Source organism: Lutra lutra, chromosome 14 (assembly GCF_902655055.1).
Source record: "Lutra lutra chromosome 14, mLutLut1.2, whole genome shotgun sequence".
Lineage (NCBI taxonomy): Eukaryota > Metazoa > Chordata > Mammalia > Carnivora > Mustelidae > Lutra > Lutra lutra.
Genome location: NC_062291.1, coordinates 73,113,234 through 73,138,301, shown reverse-complemented (window position 1 = coordinate 73,138,301; position 25,068 = coordinate 73,113,234). Strand labels below are relative to the sequence as shown.

Genomic DNA, 25,068 nt, shown 5'->3' with positions numbered 1-25,068 from the left:
ATATTTCTGTTGGTGGAGCTGGCCTCTCAGGTTCCATTCTGTATAAGTGGAAGTGTATAGGCTTGCTGGAGGTCTAGGGAGATGCTGTTTCGGTTTTCTACAGGACTGGGCAGGCTTTCAGATTTTTTTTTTTACTGTTGAACAAAACTCTGAAACATAACGAATCAGAGTAGCAGGTCATTCTTTTTATATGGAGTTAGGATAAGGAACCCCCGTGGGGGATGTTGCACATTAAACCACAGAACAAGGTCTCTGCTTTTAGGAAAATATTTCCCCCAAAGCTTATCTCTTGTGACCTTTCTTCTGCCGATCGTAATTCAGCAGTTGTCTTGGATGTCTGTAGCCTCGGGCCTCATCACAGGGGTGTCTGGAAATGGTTCTCACCCCTCCTTTCGACGGCAAGCTGCACTTGGTCTACCAGGAGAAAAGAAACAGGTGCTGGGATTTGTAATTGCCTGCGGTTTGTGCTTCCAGCGTATTGGAAGGTGCATTGACTTGTTCCTTGGGGTCAACTTTGGTGTCAACATCGCCGGGGAACCTAAGCGAGAAGAACCCAAGGTGTAGGATTTACTGATTGACAAGGGTATCCCACAACACTTTTTCGATCAGTTGGTGACTGAGCTATGCTGCTGCTAATACAATATTACTTATGTGACTCAGATACTAGAACGAGCCTTGTGAAGAAACAATATGAAGTCTATCCTAGAAAGAGAGCCTCTGCCTAAATCTGCGTGACTCCCCAAGGCTTTCTCATCCTTTAGCCTGTGCTGTGTTTATCTGTATGTAGTGAGTTTTTGTGTCTCCTTGCCTAATTGTGTATTGATTCAGATTCTGGTTGATGAATCATCAGATTCTGGGCTGACATCAAGAAGGAGCATAGTCTTGAGGTTCAGGTTTGAAGATGTGAGATGGACTTGGTGACTTTTCAGTGGATCCAGTCCTTTATGGTAAGAATGGCCATGGCCTTATCTTCAAGGTAGTAGGGCCAACCTGACCTGTCGGCTACTTGTCTTAGAAAACAACCTAAAGGAATATATTTACAAGCAATTTGACCAACACCTGTATCCCATCACCCACGCCACAGCCCTTGCCCTACAGTGTTCTGCACACAAAACAAGACACTTCAAGCAATTTCAAATTTTTGTTATGATTTTGAGTATTGAGGCTCCCTGCATAAATTAAAAATGATATCTTGGGGCGCCTGGGTGGCTCAGTGGGTTAAAGCCTCTGCCTCCGGCTCAGGGCATGATCCCAGGATCCTGGGATCGAGCCCCACATCGGGCTCTCTGCTCAGCAGGGAGCCTGCTTCCTCCTCTCTCTCTGCCTCTCTCTCTGCCTGCCTCTCTGCCTACTTGCGATCTCTGTCAAATAAATAAATAAAATCTAAAAAAAAATGATATCTTAAATGATTGCCTTTGGAAGATGCAGTGACTTCATTCTCTTGCACATTTCTGCCATCACATGGCACCATATTTAAGAGAGAGCACATTTGTTTTTGTGCCTATCATGGTACAGACTTTCTCGCCAAGGGTCAGCATCCAGTTTTGTTGGATGTGTTGCTTCTTCCATTTCCTATTGGTCTCCTGTGTTGGCTTATTCCCAAACCGCCCACCCCCAGTTCCTTTTTCCTTCTTCCATACTCATCAGGTTCGACCTCTGTTAATAATGGTTTTTGGAGTACTCCCTCCAGTTTCCACTATTCCGGGTCTTTGCCTTTCCCAGCTAATTTGCATCCTGCCCACCAGTGACCCGTCCCCTCGTGGATCACAGCAGGACCCTCCTGGGGACCCATATTTGGCTGGGGCTGTAGGATGATATCTAGCAAGTATACTTGTCGGCTTCATAGGCTGATCTTAAGCCTTTGCCAATAATCTACTGCTCGAAAACACAGCTCAGGCCAATGTATTCCAGTCAAGCCGGGATTCTGCCTGTTGTCTGGTTTTAGAATTTAAAGAATTCCTACGCTCTCACCCAGAAGTCTTGAGCGTGAGCACAAATATCCCTGTATTGAAGTACATTTCTGCCTAGAGGTCATGGCATGAAGCAGACATTTCTCAGCGGATTTTGAGGTGACTCTGCACATGTTTAGTTTAAGAACCAGACCTGGTACTAAGGAAATGGGTGAGCTCAACCTTCTATTTCTTATGCCCTCACCATATTGCTTAAGGTCCTCCAGTGAGCTCCGAAATGTTTGGCACAATTACCCAATCCTTTGGAAAAGGTCTTAAGACTAGTATACATGAAAGGAATTATAAAGCAGCTTTTCTCTTCTGGCTTATGAACTATTCATGAGTTTGTCCTTGAGAATCAGAACTCACTGAAGTTGGACTTGACTCCTTATTAGAGTTGGTGATTCACTAAATCTTTATCCTTGGAAACAATTTGTGGATTCTCTTTGTAAAAAGAGCATGTAACAAAGTGTACTTTCACATTCCCAGGCATGCCAGAAAAAAGACATTGGACCCCACAACCACTCAGGAAGGGGGAGGCTGATTTGCCCTGCCATTAAGTTAATCTTTCTTCCCCTTGGACTGACCGAAGGTAGGCTTTGCCAGTGAATCCCTTTATTGAAAATTATATAAAAAATAAATGAGCTATAACCAATTTAAAGAAAGCCTGAAACTGGGTATTAGGAAATCTCTGCCGATGTGTAATGCACATCCTAACTTCTAGTTTTGTAGCTGGCTGAACAAATTTGTAGATAATCTCCCTTTTTGAAAATAATCTACTGAGAAGCACTATACATTTACATTTTCATAGTTTATATGGTAACAATTTAATCTCTTGTTACTTACTCCAAGGTACGTTAGAGGTGTAACATTAGGAGACAAAATGTATGTGGCAGGGAAATAGGGAGAGAGCAGGAGAAGTCAGGGAGAGAGAGAGAGAATGGGAAATTGTTTGAATCACTGAGTAACTAGAAAAACCAAACCAAAAAATGCCAAGTAAATTACAGATGGCAGGTGGCAGCCTGAATTTAGGCGTAGAGTCTCATAGGCATAGAATATCCCTATTTGAAAGTCGGTCCTTGCTGTTCTCAACATACTGTTGAGAAGTGGTTCCTGTTTCATGAGTGCTAAGTCCAATAGCTTTTGTTCGCTGGCGTGTCTGGGAATGTGAGTATACATTTTACACATTGTCTCTACAAGGAGAATCCACAGATATCTCAGGGATGAAGATAGAATACATTGACTCTGAAAAGGGATCAAGCTCGTTTGGGTGAGAAGGCACACAAGTTTCATGTGAGAACCTGGTTCTCCAGTAAAGGGTGGTGGTGGACCATACCCCCAGCCCGAGTTCGGGAGCCTTCCGAACTCTGTTCAAATGTGTGTGACTGATGAGATATTTTATTTTATTTTATTTTTTTAAAGATTTTATTTATTGATGAGCTATTTTAACTGAATGTCTTATTCTCGCAGTATTTCATGTAAACTAAGACCAAATTCAATGTATAGAATGCGTAATGTGTAAAGCACAGACCAGATACTTTGCAGGTGATGTAGGTGACTGACCAAATCATGAGCTGTATGGGCAGCTCTCAGGGTGGTCCTCCTGTGGTCTTTAAGAGTGTGGGCTGGGAACACAGTTTGTGCTGGGATCGCGGTCCTGCTGCTGAAGGCGATGGGACCTGAGAGGAAGTTGTTTCATCTTTCTCAGTCTTTGGTTTCTCATCTGTAGAATGGGTATAATAATACCTACCCCTTCTTCCGCCATTACTAAAAACTTACATCTGTTGGAAAACACACACAGAGACAAACGATCCTGACATCGGTGTGCTGTAATCAAGGTTAGATAAATGGCTGTAGCCGCAGAGGGTCGGTAGAGTGACGAATTAGACTAGGATCTGAAGGGGCAGCTTCAAGGAAGAAGTGGTCTTTGAGCTGAGTGTCAAAGGTAAGTAAAATCCTTTGGACTGGTAGGTGGAGAGTATGTCTGTGAGGGGATATGAAGGGCATTCCAGGCTGAAGGCACATAGATGATTTTACTTTGTTTATATCTAAGTTTGTAAAACTTCCAGCATTTCACAAAGGCTCTTCCATGCATCATAACAATCAAGTTTTACTCAGCAGAAATTATATGTGGTAGAATTTCCCTTATTAGGGTTTACAGATGTCTGAATTAATTTATCTAGATATTCCTTGAGTTCAAGTATTTAAAAATAATGGTATCAGATATAATTTCTGTTTAAGAAATCATCAAATGAAGTGATCGCTTAGATAATATTTTTAAGAACGAGTGGTTTGAGAGCTTCTGAATGCCTAGTAAGGGAAAGTGTATTTTAAGTGGTGAGGCTGACTTATTATTTATATGAACACTTCTAGTGATACTGGGTGTTATGCTATTTTAGTGTTTTTATTCTTTCTCATATATGACTCAACACATAGTCATGACAAACCATTAGTTAAAGACGAGAAATATAGAAAACATTGATGTTAATATACAAGCTAATTTTTTTATCATTAAAACCTATAATTCTGCACATTCTGTTCTCATGTTGATATTCACAAGACCCATAAGTTTTATTCGCCTAATTAAAATTCTCCTATAACTCATTAAATTATCTATGATATTTCAAAAGCCATTGTTTTAGGAAGGCTATATATTAGTGATTGCAATTTGAGTTTTTGATTAATAGCAGTAAAGACTTTCCTCACATACCGTGTGGTATTTAGAGAGAAAGCTTGAAAACAGGACATTGAAATTTTTTTTTTTGCCTGCCATTCAGTATATGTGCTGCCGAAGCGAGCACTTTTGCCTGCCATTCAAAAAGAAAGAATGAAATGAATAGAAATTGGCCATTTCAGTTCTTAAGCTCAAATATTAGAATTCTAAACATCTGATCATAAATTGCCGTATTACAAAGTTAAAATTCAGTGTACATCCTTCACTCTGCCTATGTTTGAAGATTTGGGTCATAAAGATGACCCAAATAGGGGCGCCTGGGTGGCTCAGTGGGTTAAAGCCTCTGCCTTCAGCTCAGGTCTTGATCTCAGGGTCCTGGGACCGAGCCCCGCATGGGGCTCTCTGCTCAGCGGGGAGCCTGCTTCCCTCTCTCTCTCTCTCTCTGCCTGCCTCTCTACCTACTTGTGATCTCTGTCTGTCAAATAAATAAATAAAATCTAAAAAAAAAAAAAAAAAGATGACCCAAATCGTATAATGAACCATCACAGATCCCTGTGTTTGCCCTTTTATAACAGATATAACTGTCTTTGAAAAGTTCGTTTTTTACTTTTGCTGGGTACCACTATAATTCTAAATAATATTTGTACTTTTTTCAACCACATCTCATAACTACCTTTAATACTCATGTCCAGAGTTTCATTAGTTTTAAATCTATGATTGGTTGTCTCTTTAACTCTAAATGATAAACTGTTTTTCATCTGACTCTAAATAACACCTCTTGACTCCCTGTGATATGAAATGAGGGAATTTTCCCTTCTCCCCTCGCTTTTTTTCTCTGACCCATTTGTCCTACCCTCCCACTGCTCTGGGGGGTGCCTCGCTTTTATACTGTCAAGGTTTATAATATTTGAAATCTGCCAACTTGTATGCTTTCATATTTATTATAAGCTGATTATTTTTTAAGATTTTATTTATTTATTTGACAGAGAGAGACACAGCGAGAGAGGGAGCACAAGCAGGGGGAGTGGGAGAGGGAGAAGCAGGCCCCCCCGCCAAGCAGGGAGCCTGATGCGGGGCTTGATGGCAGGACCTTGAGATCATGACCTGAGCCGAAGGCAGACGCTGAATGACTGAGCCACCCAGGCATGCCTATAAGCTGATTTTTAGCTCCGAAAACCAGTAGAAAGCATTTATAATATTGAAGTTACATAAATATTTTCAACTGCACAAGTGATATGTGGTTGGACCTATAAGAAGGAATTACGATTTTGTGCACTAAGACTTTTTTACTTAGAGAATGTTCTGGCATTTATCAAAGCCTCTTCATCAAAGTGCCCTTTGCCAAATTCTTTTTTTTTTTTTTTTTGCTCAAAATTATGTAATTTTTTCGTTTGCTTCACATTTGGACTGTGATTTTCTTATACAGATTTTTAATTTACATAGAGCTTTTAATTCCAATTCTTTTTTTTTCCCCCTTAAGCAAAATGTACATATCAATAGCATCACAACATCTCCCATCCTCTTAATGATACTAACTTGTTGAATGAGATATACTTTTTGAAGATGCTTTCTTGGAACCCCCTGACCATGTTCTAATTTGGACTCCCTGGATTCTAGATCTGTCATAACTGCTGTCATGGGATTCTCGGCCACCCCCATTTAATTCTTAAACAAATTCTGTGTTTTCTTGGAATCAGTAGCTTTATGTTTGAGGATTAATTTTTCCTTTTTTTTTTTTCTTTTAAGTAGGCTTCATGCCCAGTGTCGAGCCCAGTATGGGGCTTGAACTCACCACCCTGACATCTAGACCTGAGTGGAGATCAAGAGTCAGACGGAGGCTTAAGATTTAGCCTCCTGGGCACCCCTAATTTTTTCTTCTGTTTGAGTTAATCTTCAAGTAACTTTTTCCGTAAGGGTGTGTGAGAAGTAAATTGAATACTTGCTTGTCTGAAAATGCCTTACTGTGCCCACATGCTTGATGGGCCAGGTATAGATATCTAGATTCAAAGCCGTGTTTTTCTTAAAACTCAAAAGGCTTTGTTCTACTATCTCCTAACATCCACAGGGTCTGCCAAGTCTGGTGGCGGCTAGAATCCTTTTACTTTCTTGGTAGCCTGATCTGGTCTCTGATAGATCATCTTGATCTCTTTGTAGATCTCTTTATCTAAAGAGTTTTGAAATTCCACCAGGACATGCTTGCTGTTCGTCTTTGTCTTATTCAGCCCGTTCCATATAAAGACCAATGTCTTGCAATATGGAGAATTGTCCCTCTACTTTGTTCTCTCTCTCTTTTTTTTAATTTAAAGATTTTTATTTATTTATATGACAGACAGAGATCACAAGTAGGCAGAGAGAGAGGAGGAAGCAGGCTCCCTGCTGAGCAGAGAGCCCGATGCAGGGCTCGATCCCAGGACCCTAAGACCGTGACCTGAGCTGAAGGCAGAGGCCCAACCCACTGAGCCAACCAGGTACCCTACTTTGTTCTCTCTTGCTGAGACTCCTAATATATGGATGCTAACCCTCTTCCATGTCTCTTAATTCTTTTTTCATATTTCAGTGTCTTTTTTATTTTGCTCTACCTTGTTGGAGATCTTGACATTTTTATTTTCATAATGATTTCATATTTATTTTTATTTATTTAAATAGGATCCATGCCCAGCATGGAGCCCAGCACAGGGCTTGAACTGAGATCAAGACCAGAGTTGAGATCGAGAGTCAGACGCTTAACTAACTGAGCCACCAAGGCACCCCTAATACTGATTTTTAATTTCTCAAAACTCTATTTTTCTCTGGCTCCTTTTATTTTTTCTCATTTTTATTTCATGGACACAATGTGTTCTAAAACACCTTAAAGGATATGAATTAAATATGAGTTTGTGTTTAGGTCCTCTTCTGTTGCATGAATTGTATGTTTTCTCTAGAATCCTATGTTTGTATTTTCATCTTGACCCCTCTTTGTGCTGATTGTTTTTGTGCTGGTTGTTTTCCTTAAATATCTAGTAATTCTTAGTTGTTCCTTCAACTGTGTTAATGAACTAATCAGGAAATTTCTATTTGGGCAATTGATTTTTTCTTTTGTTTCTTTGCTGGCATAATTTTCCATGGTAGTTGTCTTGGTCTGCATGTACAAGAGGTCTCTACAATACAATCTTTAATATATTTAATTTATGGAACTAAAATAATTTTTACTTTAAATCACTTACATACCTAAGCAAAATGGCAAAATGATTTTTTAAAATCCTAAAGGGCATTATAGCACTTTATATTCACATGAATAGGTTTGGAGAACCAAGTTTAAACATTGATGATGTAAAGAATAGTGGAATTCCTAAAATTGAAATGTAGGGCAATCTAACGAAGGAGGTTTATTAGACTAAGTGATGCATGTGGGTTTTCTCTTTCATAGTAAAGTCTCCCTCTCGTCTGGCTCTGTTCCTGTGACGTGATGGTTTAGTTGCCCACGAACACATCATGTCCAATCTGTCATTAGAAGCCATTTGCACACACTCTGTGTGAAGCCAGACCCTCCTAACAGGCCCGCACCATGCTGGTGTTTTTACCCCCTGCTTGCTGACAGTGGCTGGGGTGGCGGTTTCGGCTCAGTGGCCCAGCCTGGGGCTGGCTCTTGCCTCCTGGCTGTCTTCCTGTGGGTGACAGCTTTCTGGGAAGCCCAGGTCGGCTCCCTAGGACTCATCCAGCCCATGCTCAGGAGCTTTACCCCCAGGCCCCGGAGGCCTTGAGAGCCACCAGATTCCAGCTCTTCCTTCCAGCTCGTACTTCTTAGCAACCGTTCATCTCGGACTCAGACTGTTTTATAAGGGGCACTTAAATTTTTTAAAAACCCACCTCAGAGTGACCTTACAGAAGCACGTGATGAGTGGGGGTGGGGAGAAGACAGGCCGTGTTGGTGGACAGTGAGGCCGAGAATTGTTCGTCTCTGATAGCACAGATGGAGAAACAAAGGTCTGACCTGGAACCCTGTTCGCCTTCTTCTTCAGGTTGCCCTGAGTCATGGGCCCGGGAGATTCAGGTTATTAGGAATTCTTGTTCTTACTGAGCCCAAGTGGATGAGTCCGCTTAGCACTAGGACTTGCGGTGATGAATGACAAGATCCAGCCAGCGTGTGGTGCAGGCTGAATTGTGTCCTCCCAGAATTCACATGTTGAAGCCCTACCCCGCAGAACCTCAGAATGTGACTGGGGGAATTGAGCCTTTAATTTAAAAATATAATTAAAATGGGGTTACTAGGGTGGACCCTAATCTCATGTGACCTGTGTCCTTGCACGAAGAGGATATTTGGACACAGAGGAAGAGACGGCTAGACACATCCATGCACAGAGGGACGACCAGGTGAGGACAGAGAGAAGGTGAGCCTCCGCAAGCCAAGGAGAGAGGCCTCGGGAGCCAAACCTGCCAGCCGACGCCTTGATCTTGGACTTCTGGCCTCCAGAACTGGGAGAAAATGAATTTCTGTTGCTTAAGCACCCCAGTCCGTGGTCTTCTGTTGTGGCAGCCCTTACCAACGGATACAGAATCTTAAGCCAGCAAATACTGATTTTTTCCCTGCTGGGCTCAGGGATGAGGGTAGAAGGCATTCTCTGAGGCCTGGCCAAGGAGCTCCGACCTCCTGATCCTAAAACCTGCATCTTTGACTTCAGGCTGCTGGTGCTATCAAGGAAGGATTGTGATGCATGTTGCTAAGTTCTGAATTTCATGAGGGAAACCAGAGAGACCGTACCTGGGAGAATTTCACAGGTGTGCGAGAGTAATTGCGTGGGATGTTCACTGTGATATGTTGATGGGGATCAGCTGCCACAAGTCACGGCAAGAAAAATCTGGATGTTCTGGTTTGCCAAAGAATCTGACACCCCAGTGAGCTCTTGACTGCAGAGATGAAAATTTGAAGTTCCTTGGTTTGGTTGTGCAAATCTTCATGAATGGAAAATGTCCTTTCCATTTTATATGTCCTTTCCTCCCCAGCTCTTCAATGCTTTTGCGTTATCATTGGCATTTCTTTCTTTCTTTCTTTTCTTTCTTTCCTTGAAAGTGGTGGGGAGAGGCAGAGGGAGAGAGAGAGGGAGAAAGAGAGAGAGAGAATCTTAAGTAGGCTTCACACCAGTGCAAAACCTGACGTGGGGCTTGATCTCATGACCTGAGCTGAAACCAAAAATCAGTTGCTTAACTAAATGAGCCACCCAGGTGCCCCATCACTGGAAATTCTGGTACCAGAATTCTTTTTTTTTTTAATATTTTATTTATTTTATTTGACACACAAAGAGAGGGGCACAAGTGGGGAGAGGGGCAGGCAGAGGGAAAGGGAGAAGCAGACGCCCCACTGTTCAGAGAGCCCAATGCAGGGTTCGATCCCAGGCCGCTGGGATCATGACTTGACCTAAAGGCAGACACTTAACTGACTGAGCCACCCAGGCACCCCTGGAATTCTTTAACTTGAGAAACTTGAACTCTGACAGACCACGTTCTGACCTGAGTCTCAGGTGGTTGATTCTATATAGTTCTCTCACTCCGTGGACTCAGTTTTCCTCACATTCAAAGGGACATAATCACTGCTCCCCATTTTACAGGGATGTAATTTGGGTGTTGTAGGCCTTAATTTGTAATAAGAAAGTGAACTTCAGAAAGGCCCTTTTCCGCGTTCAACTTGACTTTGAAAAAGTGATGTTGCCACCCTGAGCCTTGCTTACCTCCTCTGTAAAATGGGGAGAGTAATGCCTACTTGAAAGGGCATTATGGGTACAGAGTGAGAACATCTGGGAAGTGTTAACCTTGCATTAATCCTTGCATACTTTAAGAGCCTGATAAATGTTAGTTGTTGATGAACAAGCATGATGATGACATTTTTAAATCATTGACATTACTAATAAGAGGTGACTTTGTGGCTTTGGATGTCCTCCTGCACTATTGCTCTGTTCCATAAGAGGAGCATCTGCTTTAAGACTCAGGTTAGTGAAACTATGTAACCTGAGGGCTGATGAAGAGGGATGTAGGATTTAGGATAATGTGTGGAGATGTGACTAGAGAGTGAGGTCTCATTCCAGGCGCCTGGGTGGCTCAGTAGGTTAAGCGTCTGCCTTCAGCTCAGGTCATGATCCCAGGGTCCTGGGATGGAGCCCCATATCAAGCTCCCTGCTCAGTGGGAAGTCTGCTTCTCCCTCTGCCCCCGCCTTCTCTCCCCCTGCTCCTACTTGTGCAGGCTCTCAATCTCTCTCAAAAATAAATAAAATCTTAAAAAAAAAAGTGAGGTCTCATTCCTTTCACCTACAAATGGGGAAATCTCGGTATATACTGTAAAGAGGACTTTCTCCAGGGTTTATATGCACAGAAATTGCCAGGAAACCTTGTTAAAAGGCAGATCCTGATTTGCTAGGCAGGGGTGGGGCTGGGTCCGGAGGTCCTGCAGTTCTAACGAGTTCCCAGATGAGGGCGATGCTGATGCCCCAGGTGCGCTGGGAACAGCCAGACCCTCCAACAGACGGTGTGGCTGACCAGGATCCCAATTTGTAAATTCCGCTGTTAACAACCAATGGTTATTTTCTATTGACTTACATTTAACTTCAGAACAATTTCGTTTTCATTTCTCATTTTATTTTATTTATTTTTTAAGATTTCGTTTATTTGAGAGAGAAAACACAAGTGAGGGTGGAGAGGGATAGAAGGAGGGGCAGAGGGAGAAGCAGACTCCCTGCCCAATGAGGGGCTTGAACCCAGGACCCCAAGATCATGACCTCAGCCAAAGGCAGACACCCAAATGATCAAGCCACCCAGGCACCCCTCATTACTCATTTTAAATTGGCTGGCTCTTGCTGCTATCCTGCCCCTGGTCTCTCTGTCTAGTACTTAAGGCCGTTTTTTAAATAAGAATAACTGTGACAACTAGTGTTTGTATAAGGGTTACTATGTACCAGGAACTGCTTCCTTAAATTCTCACAACACCCCATAAAGTAGGTGCTATAATTACCCCATCTTACAGGTGAGGAAACTGAGACACATATGGATAAAATAACTTGCTCAGACTGCTCACCTAGTGGATGGCAATGGGGATCATTTTAGGAGTTATTTAAAGGAACTCTGTGTAAATCAGGGACCCCAGGGATAGCTGGAGTAGTTCACTCTAATTTACCAGTTTTTGTTACTCCCACTTGGGTCTCATCGTGTTTAACAAAATGCAGCGCCCACCCTCCCGGATCCAGGGACTGTGGTGTTTATCTGGAATGCAACCCCAGAGGATCCGCAGAGGGGACCTGGGGCTAGATCCCACACCGTGAGCTCAGCGGGGCTTTGCTAAGCGATTCAACTTGGAGAATGAAGGTCACAGCAAGCAGGACACATCCTGCTTCATCCTAAGTTGAGTATAAATTCAACTTTTATCAACCAAATAATATTTTCTATTCACTGACATAAAACTTCAGAAAGTTTCATTTTTACCTTCTGAGGGCAGGATTCTTGCTACCATCCTGCTGCTTTCTAGTACTCTAAAAATGCTAAAATAAGGAGAAGGATACAGATGAGAATAAGGACAAGAATAAGACCACCATCACAACCACAAGTCTGCATTGGAGGGCTGTGCCACAGTGTGCAGACCTGAGTGCATTCAAGGACAAGGACGGGGGACCTGTGTGTTGGGGGCTGTGTAACTGGCAGTTGGGGGAAAGTGCATGCACTGGAGTGTGCTGCTCAGAGCCCGCGGCTGGTGTGACCCTGCCTTGGCTGCTCACTCATCCTGGGACCTGGGACGAGTCAGTAACTCATTGGCCTTCCTTTTCCTCCTTTGTAAAATGAAAAGATTGGACAGTTTGGGAATTTTTCGACGAGTGTGTTTTGTTTTTAGCTAGGAACCCTTTCTTCCAATAAAGATTCATCTGGAAACTCAGAAAAGGAGGCAGATGAGCCATAGTTTCTTTGGTGGAAGTTGGGGTGGGAACCAGAATCAAGCCTTCACCCCAGTCCCTGAAAACCTGATTATTCTGTACATGAGCTTCAGAACACCCAGATGAGATGATCTAAAGCACCCTCCCTCCACCAGATTCCACACCCTCTGTGTCTGTGTGCTCACAGGAATGGAACACAGCGTATCTGGAGTCTTCTGTTTGCAAGAGATACTTGACTGCTAAAGGTGATTTTGTCCTTGACCCCAGAGTCTGGTTTTTAGGAAGTCTAAAAACATTTAGCAAAACATCCTCAGGTTGACTTATTCTTAATTGGCTTAATGTTGTTGTTTTTGTTGTATCCTTAAAATCCCTTACACTAGACTTACCCTCTTGAATTTGGAACAGGGTAGAAAGATTGTTGTTTTGATTTTTTTATTAGATTAATAAGGTTGTGATATATGTAGTTACAAACCAGTCTAACCCCCTTTGGATCTTCAAATGAAAGTGGAAAGCAGGCAGAGACAAACCACTAAGATTTTCAAAAGTCGATAGGAAAGTCTTTGGAATAATTAGTTTGCCTGTGACCATAAGTAAATGGTTGCTTGCGTTAGAGACTAAGTGTGAATGTTTTACTGTCAGTTAACTGCTAACTAGGCAGGGTCATACAGAATGTTAAACTTAAAGTCCCTCAGAGTGAGCTGGGAAGTTGAACTGAGTCAACGGCTTGAGGGAGCGTCCTCAACCTCATTGAAATGTGCCATGTTTTCTCTTCCCACTAACTTTGAACCCTGCTTCCAAGGAGGTAGTGGACCAGCTTGGTGGAGGTACATGCAGCCAGAGGTATAAGTGAGACGGAATGATGTCGTAACATTGCTGGGGCAGGTATGTGTCTTCGAGGTGTTTATTCTCCTTTCCTACCCTCCAGCAACAAGAAATTCCATCCAAAATGCAACCCTCTGTGCCTAACACAGTCAATAAATACCCTTGTCCTTTCTTTAGGGGTGCAGCTATGTGTGCAATATTTTACAGACGCCGTGGTCGTCTCTCCCTTCGAAGCCAAATGGAAATTAATGTAGAAATCATAAAAATCCAGATTCTAGTAAATCATGATGATTTAACCTAACACTTGATCCTCTTACAATGAAAGCGAGGTAGAATCTGCTCGTTCTACAGTCATTTTCTTCCTTGTAGACTTTATCCTCGCTGCTCTTTCAGAAGCCCAGGATGATTGGAATCCCCCCCACCCCCACCCCGATCCTACAGCTTATTTGTGTCAAATGAGTCACCAAAGAGAAATGCCCGTTGTTTTCACAGGGAGTACAGAAGGCCTTTTCGTCTCCCGTAGCCAACGACGGCAGGTGGGAGCGAGAGTCAAGGCAGACAAAGTAGGTAAGGGGGCAAGGAGGTAACAAGTCCACCACTGTCAACTCCTTAGTTAATGGGGGGTGGGGTGCTGAAGGCTTCTGATGGCAACCACTAAGTACATTCTGTTTCTACTTCTTCCCTTTGTTTGAAAAGGTTCGCATGAATAATATCTTAGATACCGGTTAATTGGTAATTGCAGATTCTTTCCGCAGGACCGCAGGGAGAAGGCTTGAAGATGGTTACACTGGGTCTTTGTATCACACCTCACTGTAGCGTGGTGACTACAACCCTTGGAACTGAGTTTGAGTCCCAGCTCCTCTGTCTGCAAGCTGTGACCTTGAGAAAAGTTACTTTCTCTCTAGCCTTCATTTTCTCATCTGTGAAAGAGGGATTAATAACACCCTTCTTCTAGGTACTTACCTTCTAAGATTGCTGTGGGGAATCCGGTTTCTGTGTGCTGGAGATTTTATCTCAAATCCTTTTTGACAAATATTGGCCAAAATAAATAAATAAATAAATAAATAAATAAAGGGAAAATGAAAAGAAACAGAACGAGAAAGAAAGGGAAGGAGGGGGAGAAAAGGAGAAGAAGAGAAAAAGCTGACAGAAAATATGGGTGAGTTTTATTGTCTCTCACCTCTTCTGATGTAGACAAAGCATACATTAGTGGCCCATTTTATAGGTTTAGAAGATAGCTTGGCCGTTTGCCTAGGATCACTGGTGAGCTAGAGCCAGGTCAAGAACTTGGGTCCTTCTGCCTGTCCCCAGTCTAGTAAGTGTTGGTTGGCTCCTCCAACCTGAACAGGAAACACTGTCCTGTACCATAGGCACGAGGCAGGGGAGCAGTGTGCCATGATGGTTCTCCCCTCACTGCCACCTTAGTGGAGACCAGTGCTAGCCAATGGCTGTGTCTCTTTGTGAATGAGATTAATTCAGGAGAATCTCATGAAAACAGAAAATGACTCAGAAAAAAATGATTCTTTTGACATCAATAATAAGAATGTGCCCCCATCCTCCCACCCCCAGTTTTCAGTATTCTAGACTTTTTGCAAAAAAAGCATTAGCAGCCTTTGGGTATGCAGTAATTCTTGTATCGCTAAACTCATGTTTTGCATCAACTCATAATTTCAGGTGTGGTGGAAATGGCTTTGGCATTTTCTCTGATAAAATGATTCTCCCTGAGCTGTTTCAATATCTTGAGGAAGTTTTAGCATCCTGGGCATGGCCTCTGATTCCAGCTGCTTGGGCCTGAGCCACAGCTGTATCTCTCGCAGGGGGAGTGACCTGGGGCAATTTCTTTAACTTCTCTCCACTTTAGCTTTAGACATCTTTAAGATGGAGATCGTAGTGGTGCATGCCTCAGAAAGTTATAAGAAATCAGTGAGGGAATCTTTGTTTGATGCCTGCAGAGAGAGAGAGAGAGAGAGCCCTCAGTACAGGGGAGCTATGAATAGTGACGAGGCTGTTCTGTTTGCAGTTTATGAAGCTGATAGACGTGACCATAGGTAATTGGCATTGATATTCTTAGTAAAGTCTTTAACATTTCCTTTCAGGTCATAAAAATAATTACGTGGAATCTACCTGGAAATCAGAAGCAGAAACTAGGTTTGCTAGCACAGAGATACCTGTGTGCTATATAGACCCTTCTAGTCTTGACGAGTGCTTTGTGTTTAAGGGCTTGGTGAACTCCAAGTTCTTTTCAGTTCTTAAAGTTGATCCTTCCAGTGGAGTCACAGCTGAGCTTGGGTTGGGGCCAACCATCTGGGCTTATAACAAAGTATCAGCAGAACATAAGTTCAAGGGGAATGACAAATCAGTGCTTCCCTGTTTTCCTGTGCCTTTCTAGTTAGGGTCTGGAAAGGTTTTCTTCCTTATTGAATATGACTTTTTTTTTTTTTTTTAGATTTTATTTATTTATTTGACAGAGAGAGATACACCAAGAGAGGGAAGACAAGCAGGGAGAGTGGGAGAGGGAGAAGCGGGCTTCCTCCTGAGCAGGGAGCCCAATGCCGGGCTCGATCCCAGGACCCCGGCATCATGACCCGAGCCAAAGGCAGAAGCTTAACGACTGAGCCACCCAGGCACCCCGTGAATATGACCTTTCAAGAAATGTCATTTTCATCTTTCCCAGGGGAATCTTTTTTTTTTTTTTTTAAATGGAATTCAGTTTGCTTTAGGTTTCTTTCTCTTCGCTGACTTTGAAAGATGAGGCTGGGGCCTGTGTGTGTTTCGTTATTGATAGCGGCTCTTCCTGTCTCTCAGCTCTGCCATAAATCCCATTAGAGTAGGCTTCATCTCCTAGGCCAGGTCTTTTCACACAATCTGTTGTAAGATGTGCTGTTTGCCTAAGACCATGCAGCATCTCTGGGGACCATACCTTCCCTGAAGACAGAGTCGGGCGCCGTGGCCCGTCGAAGCCCCCAGACAGCAGAGCCGAGCGTTGCAGGGCAGAGTCAACCTGCTGCTGCATTCTGTGCCGCCTCGGGCCGGTCCCTAAAGTCCTCTGGCTTTAAGATGTGTTATCTCTGACGCTCTGAAGGGAATTATCTCAAAAGTCCTATCCAGTGCTCTCGTTCCCTTGAGCAGGATTTTGTGTGGAGTTATTATTTGTGCTGGGGTTAGCGTTCTCCGACCAAATAAATTTAGGAAATGCTTATCTTATTCTTCTCTTACAGAGTTACAAGGCACACATGCATATTCATGTCTCTGAGAAATCCACGGTTAAGAAACCTGTCTAACAATACTCAATCAAGTATTTCTCAAATATAGGTGACTATGCAAATTAAAGCATTCTTATTCATTCACTTTGCTGACTGACAGTTGCTTTCCTGGCAAGAGTTCTGAGGGGTTCTGAGGGAGAGGCTTGCACTCGAGGTTCCTAGATGATTGAGTTACGTATGGCAAGGAACATACAACAGTATCTCTGATTTTTCTTTTTCTTTTTCTTTTTTTTTTTTAAGAGAGCAGGCATGCGAGTTGGGGGTGGGAGGGACAGACGGAGAGGGAGGGAGAAAATCTCGGGCAGGCTCCAGACCCTGCACAGAACCGACTTGGGGCTCCATCTCATGACCCTGAGATCATGACCTGAGCTGAAAACAAGAGTTAGACACTTAGCCAACTGAGCCACCCAGGCACCGCAGTATCTCTGATTTTGAAATGACCTTATAGAGGTACCATTGCCTGTAATTAGAAAATGGTTGAACATTTTATTTTTTTTAAAGATTTTATTTATGTATTTGACAGACAGAGATCACAAGTAGGCAAAGAGGCAGGCAGAGAGAGAGGAGGAAGCAGGCTCTCCGCGGAGCAGAGAGCCCGATGCGGGGCTTGATCCCAAGGACCCTGGGATCATGACCTGAGCCAAAGGCAGAGGCTTTAACCCCCTGAGCCACCCAGGCGCCCCTGGTTGTACGTTTTAAACCATTTTTGAGCGATTGGTTCGTGGAGTCTAATAAATCACCCAAGTATTGGTGTCAAATCTGGGAGGTTGTGGCTTGGAAGGAGCTGCTTTGCACTGGCCGATGGCTCCCAAATTCAGTTTCAGTATCGGCTTGCCCTCCACCCTTGGCAGTCCTGCCTTATGAAAGGCAAGGAGCCCATCTAAGCTGCTTTCCGCTAGAGTCCTGGGTTAGCTCCAGGAAATAGTAGCAGCACTACACGTGGTTTCTTCCTCTCCTTTTCATGTCAAATACGGTAGGAATCATAATCTGGGATTTCAAGGGAATAGGAGAAACCAGCTTCCATTACATTTGAAGTGAGGCTAATGAGAATAAAAAACAAACAAAAACCCGCAGTTGTGAAAGGCTCCTATCCACTGTTTGGTAAGGTTCCCAAGACACTAACAACAAAAAAACCATTAGGGTAAAGCATGAAATCACTGTCATGAGAATGTTAGGCATTAGGCGTAATCAGAAGATTTCAATCAATGTGACTGGCCTTTTGACAGGAGCTGACATAAAACAGCTCTGTGAATGCCGAGCGTTTTATCAATGAGTGGTCCAGTCGTGATCCTTTGTCTGGCGCCTGCCTGGTGATTTGGCCAAGTCAGGAGAACGTTATCAGAAGCAAAAAGTTCCAGGCAGTGGCCTGGGCTAGCAGGAGAGGGGTTGGGGTAATCCAAGAGTATGGCTGTCCCCAGAGCCATTTCAAAACAAAACAAAACAAAAAAGCCAGCTAGAAGAGAGTAAGCCAGGGATGTGCAATTAATCAAACTTGATATTGAAACAATGTGATCATGTAGTCTTTCCTTCCCGTGGGTAGTTTATGGGCTTTATATTAAATTAATATCTCAGAATGGTTTTGGTGGTTATCTTAATTGCAGGAATTAAATGATTTACCCTCACACTTAAAACAATTATGTCAGTTTCCTCCAACCTCCTAACCAGAGGCTGGGGGTAGTTGTCCTAAGTGTCTTTTCCCATTTAAACTGTATCTTCGTAATGTTTCCAATTTGCAAAAGCCCCGGTGTTCAAAAATAACTAGGAGAAACTCTGGTGAAACTCTGGACTGTGGGTGGCGGGTAATCCAACCCAGCATCAGGGCATTCCTGACTAAAGGAAAAAATGTCTCTTTCCTGAGCCTTTCCGGATGAGGTCATTGTTTTCAGACAGCCTGTACCTAATATAAACGGGCTCAAAGTCCACGGCTTGTCTCAGACCAGTGTGTTGTTAGGGACCCACATCCCAAGCCATGAGGAATAGTCCGGCCGATAGTAAAAGGAACCTGCTCGAGTTATAGTATTTTTGTTAAATCCTTGTATTCAAAAAAAGCAGTAAGTGCCCATCTGGTGAGACAATAATTCATTAAACGATAAAAAGGAGGCAGAAGGCTTGGGAAGATCAATCTCTCTCTCTCTCTCTCTCTTTTTTTTTTTTTTTTTTTGCCTCATGTGTTTGAGTTATTGTGAAATGACAGTGACCAAAATCTGGATTCTGGATTGTGCAGATTGGAGGAAAATCCGAGGGTCATTCCGGGAGCATTTTAATGGCGGAAGGGATGATTTTCTGCAGGTGCGATGTCAGGGAACTGGTGTGTTCTTAAGAGTGGTCTTCAGAATTGGTGGGAGCCAGAGTGGGGAGAAGAAGAAGGTGAGGACTCTGTGCACGAGGAGGGAGCTAGAATCACGCAGGAAACTTCTCGTTCTTCCTGAGTTGGCTGGGGCACACCCTCTGGGTGGCACACCCCTTTCTGGAGTCCGGCTCAGCCCACGAACTCCTGGGAGGAAAGCCAGGGCCCAAGCCTTCTCTCTGAGTAGAGGCAGTCCTTCCGTGGGTGCCCGGCCACCTTGTCAACAAGAGCTGACATCTTAGCTCTGGGACCTGTGTGTTTACTGAATGACCTGGGAACAGACTGAGTTCATGGAGCCTCATCACGTGGTTGAAGACAACCAAGGTTCGTTCGACTGTTCATTTTGCAAACTTGGCATACATGCTGCCTGGGCCAGACCATGTCTTTAAAGATGGGGAGAGTTCAGAGGCATTTCCGTTGGCTCAAATAGTTTTATGCTTATTTACAATATATTAACACTCTATGTGCATAACTTTTTTTGTTGTTAAATATGTATCATCTTTAGCAACATATTTAAAGATATTATTAATATAATGAGGTTTTAAGATTGACATAACTATTTTGTAGTGGGAATCCAGCTAAATTAAATTGAATTAGGGGTGCCTGGGTGGCTCAGTCGGGTAAGGTTCTGCCTTTGGCTCAGGTCAGGATCCCAGGGTCCTGGGATAGAGGCCCATGTAGGGCTCCCTGCTCAGCAGGGGGTCTGCTTCTCTCTCTGCCCCTTCCCCCATGCTCTTTCTCTCCCTCTCCCCCTTTCTCTCTCAAATAAACAAAATCTTTAAAAGAAATAAATTAAATTTAGATTGGTCTGTTGGAGCACTTTAAAAAGAGTCTTCAGTGACTGTGAGTGAAGCCTGTGATTCCATTTTTGCTCCGGTCCCCCCCACTCCTTTTTTAGGCCCCATTTACATGACAATACTTCCATGTTAACATAGCTCTGAGATGAATTCTTTCCTCCTGAGGATGTAGTTATGTAGTTTTTGTGTCCCGACATGGGGGCACGCAGGTGCTTTGAGTTTGGATCCCATCTCTAGAATGCTTCCCCCATAGTTGTGCTTTGTGGGAGTTTGTCCCCTGGAGAGACTGGCTTCTGGAGGGACCCAGCTTATCCTGCTCAGCATCCCCAGGGACTGACAGACACCACCCCAACTTCAGAGGCGGCCCGGCACCGTCTGGCGGGCTGTTTCCTTGAAGCCAGCAGACTGTCGATTCATGTGGCCTCTTTTGATACTGGGCCCTTTAAGACAAGAGATTGTGACTTATTTTGGTTTCAGAATAGGCTAGCGGGTAGTTCCTTGTAAGGCAGATACACTCTGTACCCTCCCACCTTCACTTCCCAGCCCTGTGCCCTTCTCTGCTTACCAGGACATCCAGTGAGCTGGCGTTTCCCTTCCTACCCAGGACAGGTAGGACCGGGGGACCTGGCTCTCCTGCACCTCACATGTCCACACTTGTTGAGAGGTACAGGGGACCTGCAGGTTGGCACACTCCGTGACTGATGAATAATTCATGGTGACTTTTTGTGCCGTGAAACTTTCTCCTGCAAGTGAATGTTATTAAGAAAGACAACGCTGTTTTAAAACTCGGCCAATGTTCCGTATTCTTTATTGATCTCCCTTAGACATCCACTGGGAAGACAAAAGTTGACAAACATCAGAAAAATAAAATGTAAAGCTGATAGGGGCCCCATGTGGGCAGTCAGCCAACTTTGTCAAAAGTTGTTCCCCCTTATTCTTTCTGAAGTGTAATATCACCTGCTGTTATAAAAGGCCTCTAGATGCTCAAATAATGTCTGGGCTCTCCGCGAAGATAGAATCTGAATTTTAATTATAATGTGCACCTTAATTAGTATTAATGTATTACTAGTATTTGAAGTTGGAAACTCTGATTCGATGGCTTTTCCTAAGTGAAAGGGATAAAATTAGAATATCTCAAGATGTCTGCATGTCTCTATTTGAATAAACTTGGAGCCCTCTCTTTCCCTGCACTGTAAAAAGAGTGGATTTTGGTTTTGATTTCCAGGAAAGGTAGGGCAGGTTTTAGAAAATCTTCCATGACAGAGAGATTATAAGTAAACCGAGTAAGCCATATATCTGATTATATTTTTTTGAGGTCAAACTGGAAAAAAAAGAACTAATCTTTCAAAAGAATTTCATTTCTTTTCTCCATTTTTTGACTACTCTTTCTTTCTACTCCATGGCATATTTTTAAGGGATTTGGAGTCTTTCCACTCGCTGCCAGCTGGAATTTACAGAACGTGTATCTCTAGAACACTCAATAGTTGACTTGAATCTCGGTCATAATTAAATGGGAAGGCTGACAGATTATTTCTGAGACTCAAAAACAAGCACACCTTATGTTTGGAACATAAGGACTTTCACTACCCTGCATTGTTTTAAAAGTATCCTCCATTGGGAAAATTGACAATACATTTCACTTACCTACTTTTTAAATGGAAGGATATTCTGAATGGATCTATAACAAACAAGTTTGACCACTCTTAAATTTTGTCTCTTTTTCCTGCAGCTGGGTTCCCGATACTTTAAAGCTTTAAGAAAACTATCCTTGCTCACCCATCGCTCTTTAATTAGTACATCATTCTGTCTTTTCACTCCTGGCACACCTTGAAAGCATTGGCTACTTAGATGACTGTTGATTTACTACCTTCTGCTCTAAATGATACACTTAGAGCTGGTGTTTGCATATAATTAATAGTAGTTTAGGCATACAAGGTACCCAACCTTCTTTATATGAAAATCTAACTGTTGGGACGCCTGGCTGGCTCAGCGGGTGGAGCGTGAGATTCTCAGGTTGTGGGTTCCAGCCCCACGTTGTGTGTGGAGACCACTTAGAAATAAAATCTTTAAAGGTTGGGGTGACCGTCAGGATATCAATTCAGAATACCGGGACTGGGATTTTGCAAAACTTATCTCTAAACCCCATTCCCTTCCAAAAAGGGGGGGTGGGTTGGTACAACATGCCAGCCAGCACTCCTTTTAGATTTCATCTGAGAGAATGGAATGCTGGACAGGTTTTTCTGCTTTAAGAGGCAGTCACAGCTGCCACTGCAAATGAGCTCTGCCAAGGTCAGTGACCAGTGGGTCAATTAGATCATGACATTGCCGGGGACATGCCCAAGCAGTGGGAGCTGGCCGCAGGAGCACCGGCTATCGGGTTGTCATAGAACAGTCAACAATAGAATGAGCTTTGAGAGGGCTTGTCCCCATCTCCCCTCCTTGTCCCTGTCTCTGCCCCTCCCCCTGCTGTTGATGCTTACAGGCTCCCTTGCCTGACTGCACCGCGGTACCTTGACCATCCCCCGAAGACCACATATCTTGAAGATCTTAATGGAATAGAAACTTCCTGAGCTGGTATTACTCTTCTTTACAATACTTTTCCTGGGACTCATACCTCACGCTGACAGGTGACTTGAAGGGACAGAGAGCTAGAAGGTAAACTGGAATGCAGAGTGCCCTTAGAAAAAAGGTACCACATTGGGGGAGTGGTATGATTTGGTGGAAAGCACATCTCTTGACTCTTTTTAAATGACTTAAGTGGTCTGTTTTCCCAATTTTTCCTATACAAGATGTCGTTGCCTACATGAACCCTCAAACGCAGGTACAGATGCGTGAATTTAATTAGCCATTTTTCTTCTGAGGCTTGTGGCCTCACCCACGTCTTTATTGTTATTATTTTTTTTAACTTTAAAAGAACTCTCACTCTAATAGTCTGTCTCTCTAATTGGTAGCTTCCTCAGGGAGGGTCTAGCTGATGTGTCAGAGAGCCCGCGCTGGACTTGGCATTAAAGCAGCTCATTAACGTTCTGTTTGTTACCATTAATTTACTAAGCATCCTTCAGCAGGTGGCAGGCACCGTGCTAGGTACTGTGCAGAATAAGTCTTTGTCATTTAGAATCCATAATCTTGGAAGGATCACTGGCATTATGTGCCAAAGATGAGCTGAGCAAGTCACCTACGTGACAAATTAATAACCTTCTGAGCAGGGTGAAGCACGCAAGTATAGGAATATAAGATGTTAGGGGAGATAGTCACCTCGGGAGAGTATGACGCTGGCTAGGGAAGGTCCAGAGGCTCCTAGGGATAGAGATGAGCCCGGTGGTTTCAAGGGGCACAACCTGACCACAGATCATGTCTCACCGTGGTTCCAGTGTGGAGGAAGTTTGTCTCTTGTTCTCCAGAACCATCTCTGCCCCTTCTCACTGCCAAAGCCACAAGGGGTTGGGGATTTATATTCCCCTTGCTAAAATGGTATTCTCTGGTGAATTTCAAAGGTAGTTTTTCTAATGTAAACCAATAATTTCAGACTTGCAGGAGGAAAGCGGGTTCCGTCTAGACATGGTGTCAAGCTCTTGAGCTTTAGAGGCAGAGGGATTTGATTCCCAGCCTGGCTTTGGTATCTTCTAGCTGTGAAGTTCTCCAAGCCTGTTTCCACATCTATAAAATGGAGTTAATAGGTACTACCTTCTTTATAAGATCATGAGTAGTAAATGAATATGTTTATGTTTATAAAACCCATGACACAATACCTTACTTATAATAATGACTTACATAATTACTGGTTATGGTTCTACCTGAGAAATGTAGATGCTTCCAAATTATTTATTTTGTTGAATAGTGTCTTGGAATCCAAGACCTTGATTCAGTTTGGTGGTTTTTTTTTCCATTTTCTGTGTGTATTTTATTTTAAATTGTATAAATCATATAAGAATAAGCTTTGCTGTAAAAATTTCAAATAATATATGAAAGGCAAGAGTTTCCTTGACCACCATTCAAACCTAGGGGGTAACTACTATTATCAGTTTTATTTTTTCATTTTATTTTCAACAAAATAATTCATGTTTCTGGTCTTCCAAATGAAATAGTGTCTTCTCTCATGAATGGGAGACAAAGGAATGAAAGCCAGGGATTCTAGAGTTTTTCTGGCCTGACTCCCTAAGATGACCCATCCCTCCCTGTTGCTCAGTGTAGCTCTTTATCTATTTCATAGTTTCTTTGGACACATGACCCAGCATGGTTTTTGAAAGTTTGGGGAGCCACTTCTAACCTTTATGTTTTAGATATTATCTATTGTCAAGAGTATAGAAGAGTTAATTAAATCCTAAACTTCCTGTGTAGTAAATCAATAGATAATGTCTACCATGAAAAAAAAAAATACCAAGACATGACCATTGAAGCATCTTATTTAGGGAGATGGAATTAAGTACCAGAATAAATAGCTAAAAACAAAGTTGAAAGAGATTGCCTCCTCTCTCTTATCCCATTTCCACCTACGCCAAAAGGGACCTTGCAGCTTGGCACAGAACCTCATGTCATTTTCAGCAGGCATCCGTGAGGATTAGCCTCTGGGCAGAGAGATGAGGAGGGGGAATGGAGGTGTAACTCCTTCCCGTAAAGAGTGTCAGGGCTGTTCAGTCTTATCCTTCATCCCTGCCCTCAGTGGTACCTGGTACCCCCCAATACCAGACCCTTCCTGGTTTGCCCCAATAGGCATCTCTCCCTCCAGCTTAACTTACAGCCTCCCTGCTCTTTGCAGATATCATTCATTCACTTTCCAGCTTCCAAAACTGTGTCCATACCTCGTCTGCTGGTGTTCCTCTCTTGTTGTTTTGGGGTTTTGTCAAGATGCAGAGATAAACACATGATCAAAGCACTATGTTTAACCAGAACCTTGAAGTTTTGGAACTCAGTTACTGCCTTATACTCTAATTATCCACCCCTTTTTATTTCCTTTCCTACAGCAGAAGTATAAGTTCTCTGATATTAGAAACTATAATTTTTATATCTTTCAGAAATCTCTGTCATTGAGCCCATGGTAGATGCTCACTAAATTTTATTGATTAGTTATTTATCCTTTGTTCTTTGACTGTCGGGGGACATTTATGTCCCCTACTTGTCCCCTATACTTTAGCAGTATGGTCATGTAAGAACCAGATCATTAAAAAACATTTCAACTTTCTCATTTTTGCCTTTAAGATTCCAGGGAAATACAAGAATTAGCAGTCAGTATTTTCAGGCAAATAAGTTGTATCAATTGCCTATTGCCGTTTTATACCCATCCCAATTCAGAAATGTAAAACAATGATCATTTATTATGTTTCATGGGTCTG

The 25,068-nt window shown here is 43.0% G+C and overlaps 1 protein-coding gene across 18 annotated transcripts in view; it reads left to right on the top strand.

The window, feature by feature from the left end:
* The window catches only part of ABLIM1 (actin binding LIM protein 1), a 303,053-nt gene that overhangs the window by 61,407 nt on the left and 216,578 nt on the right, over positions 1-25,068 (top strand). For 4 of the 18 annotated variants that reach the window (XM_047701383.1, XM_047701384.1, XM_047701377.1 and 1 more), the window contains exon 1: positions 19,105-19,265. The exons of 1 other annotated variant lie outside the window; for it this stretch is intronic. In XM_047701383.1, the coding sequence (XP_047557339.1) occupies positions 19,208-19,265 (58 nt within the window). In that variant the 5' untranslated portion in view covers positions 19,105-19,207. Of the gene's footprint in view, positions 1-19,103; positions 19,266-25,068 lie in introns of those variants that run through there. 13 more of the 18 variants (XM_047701387.1, XM_047701374.1, XM_047701388.1 and 10 more) reach the window with 4 other exon arrangements.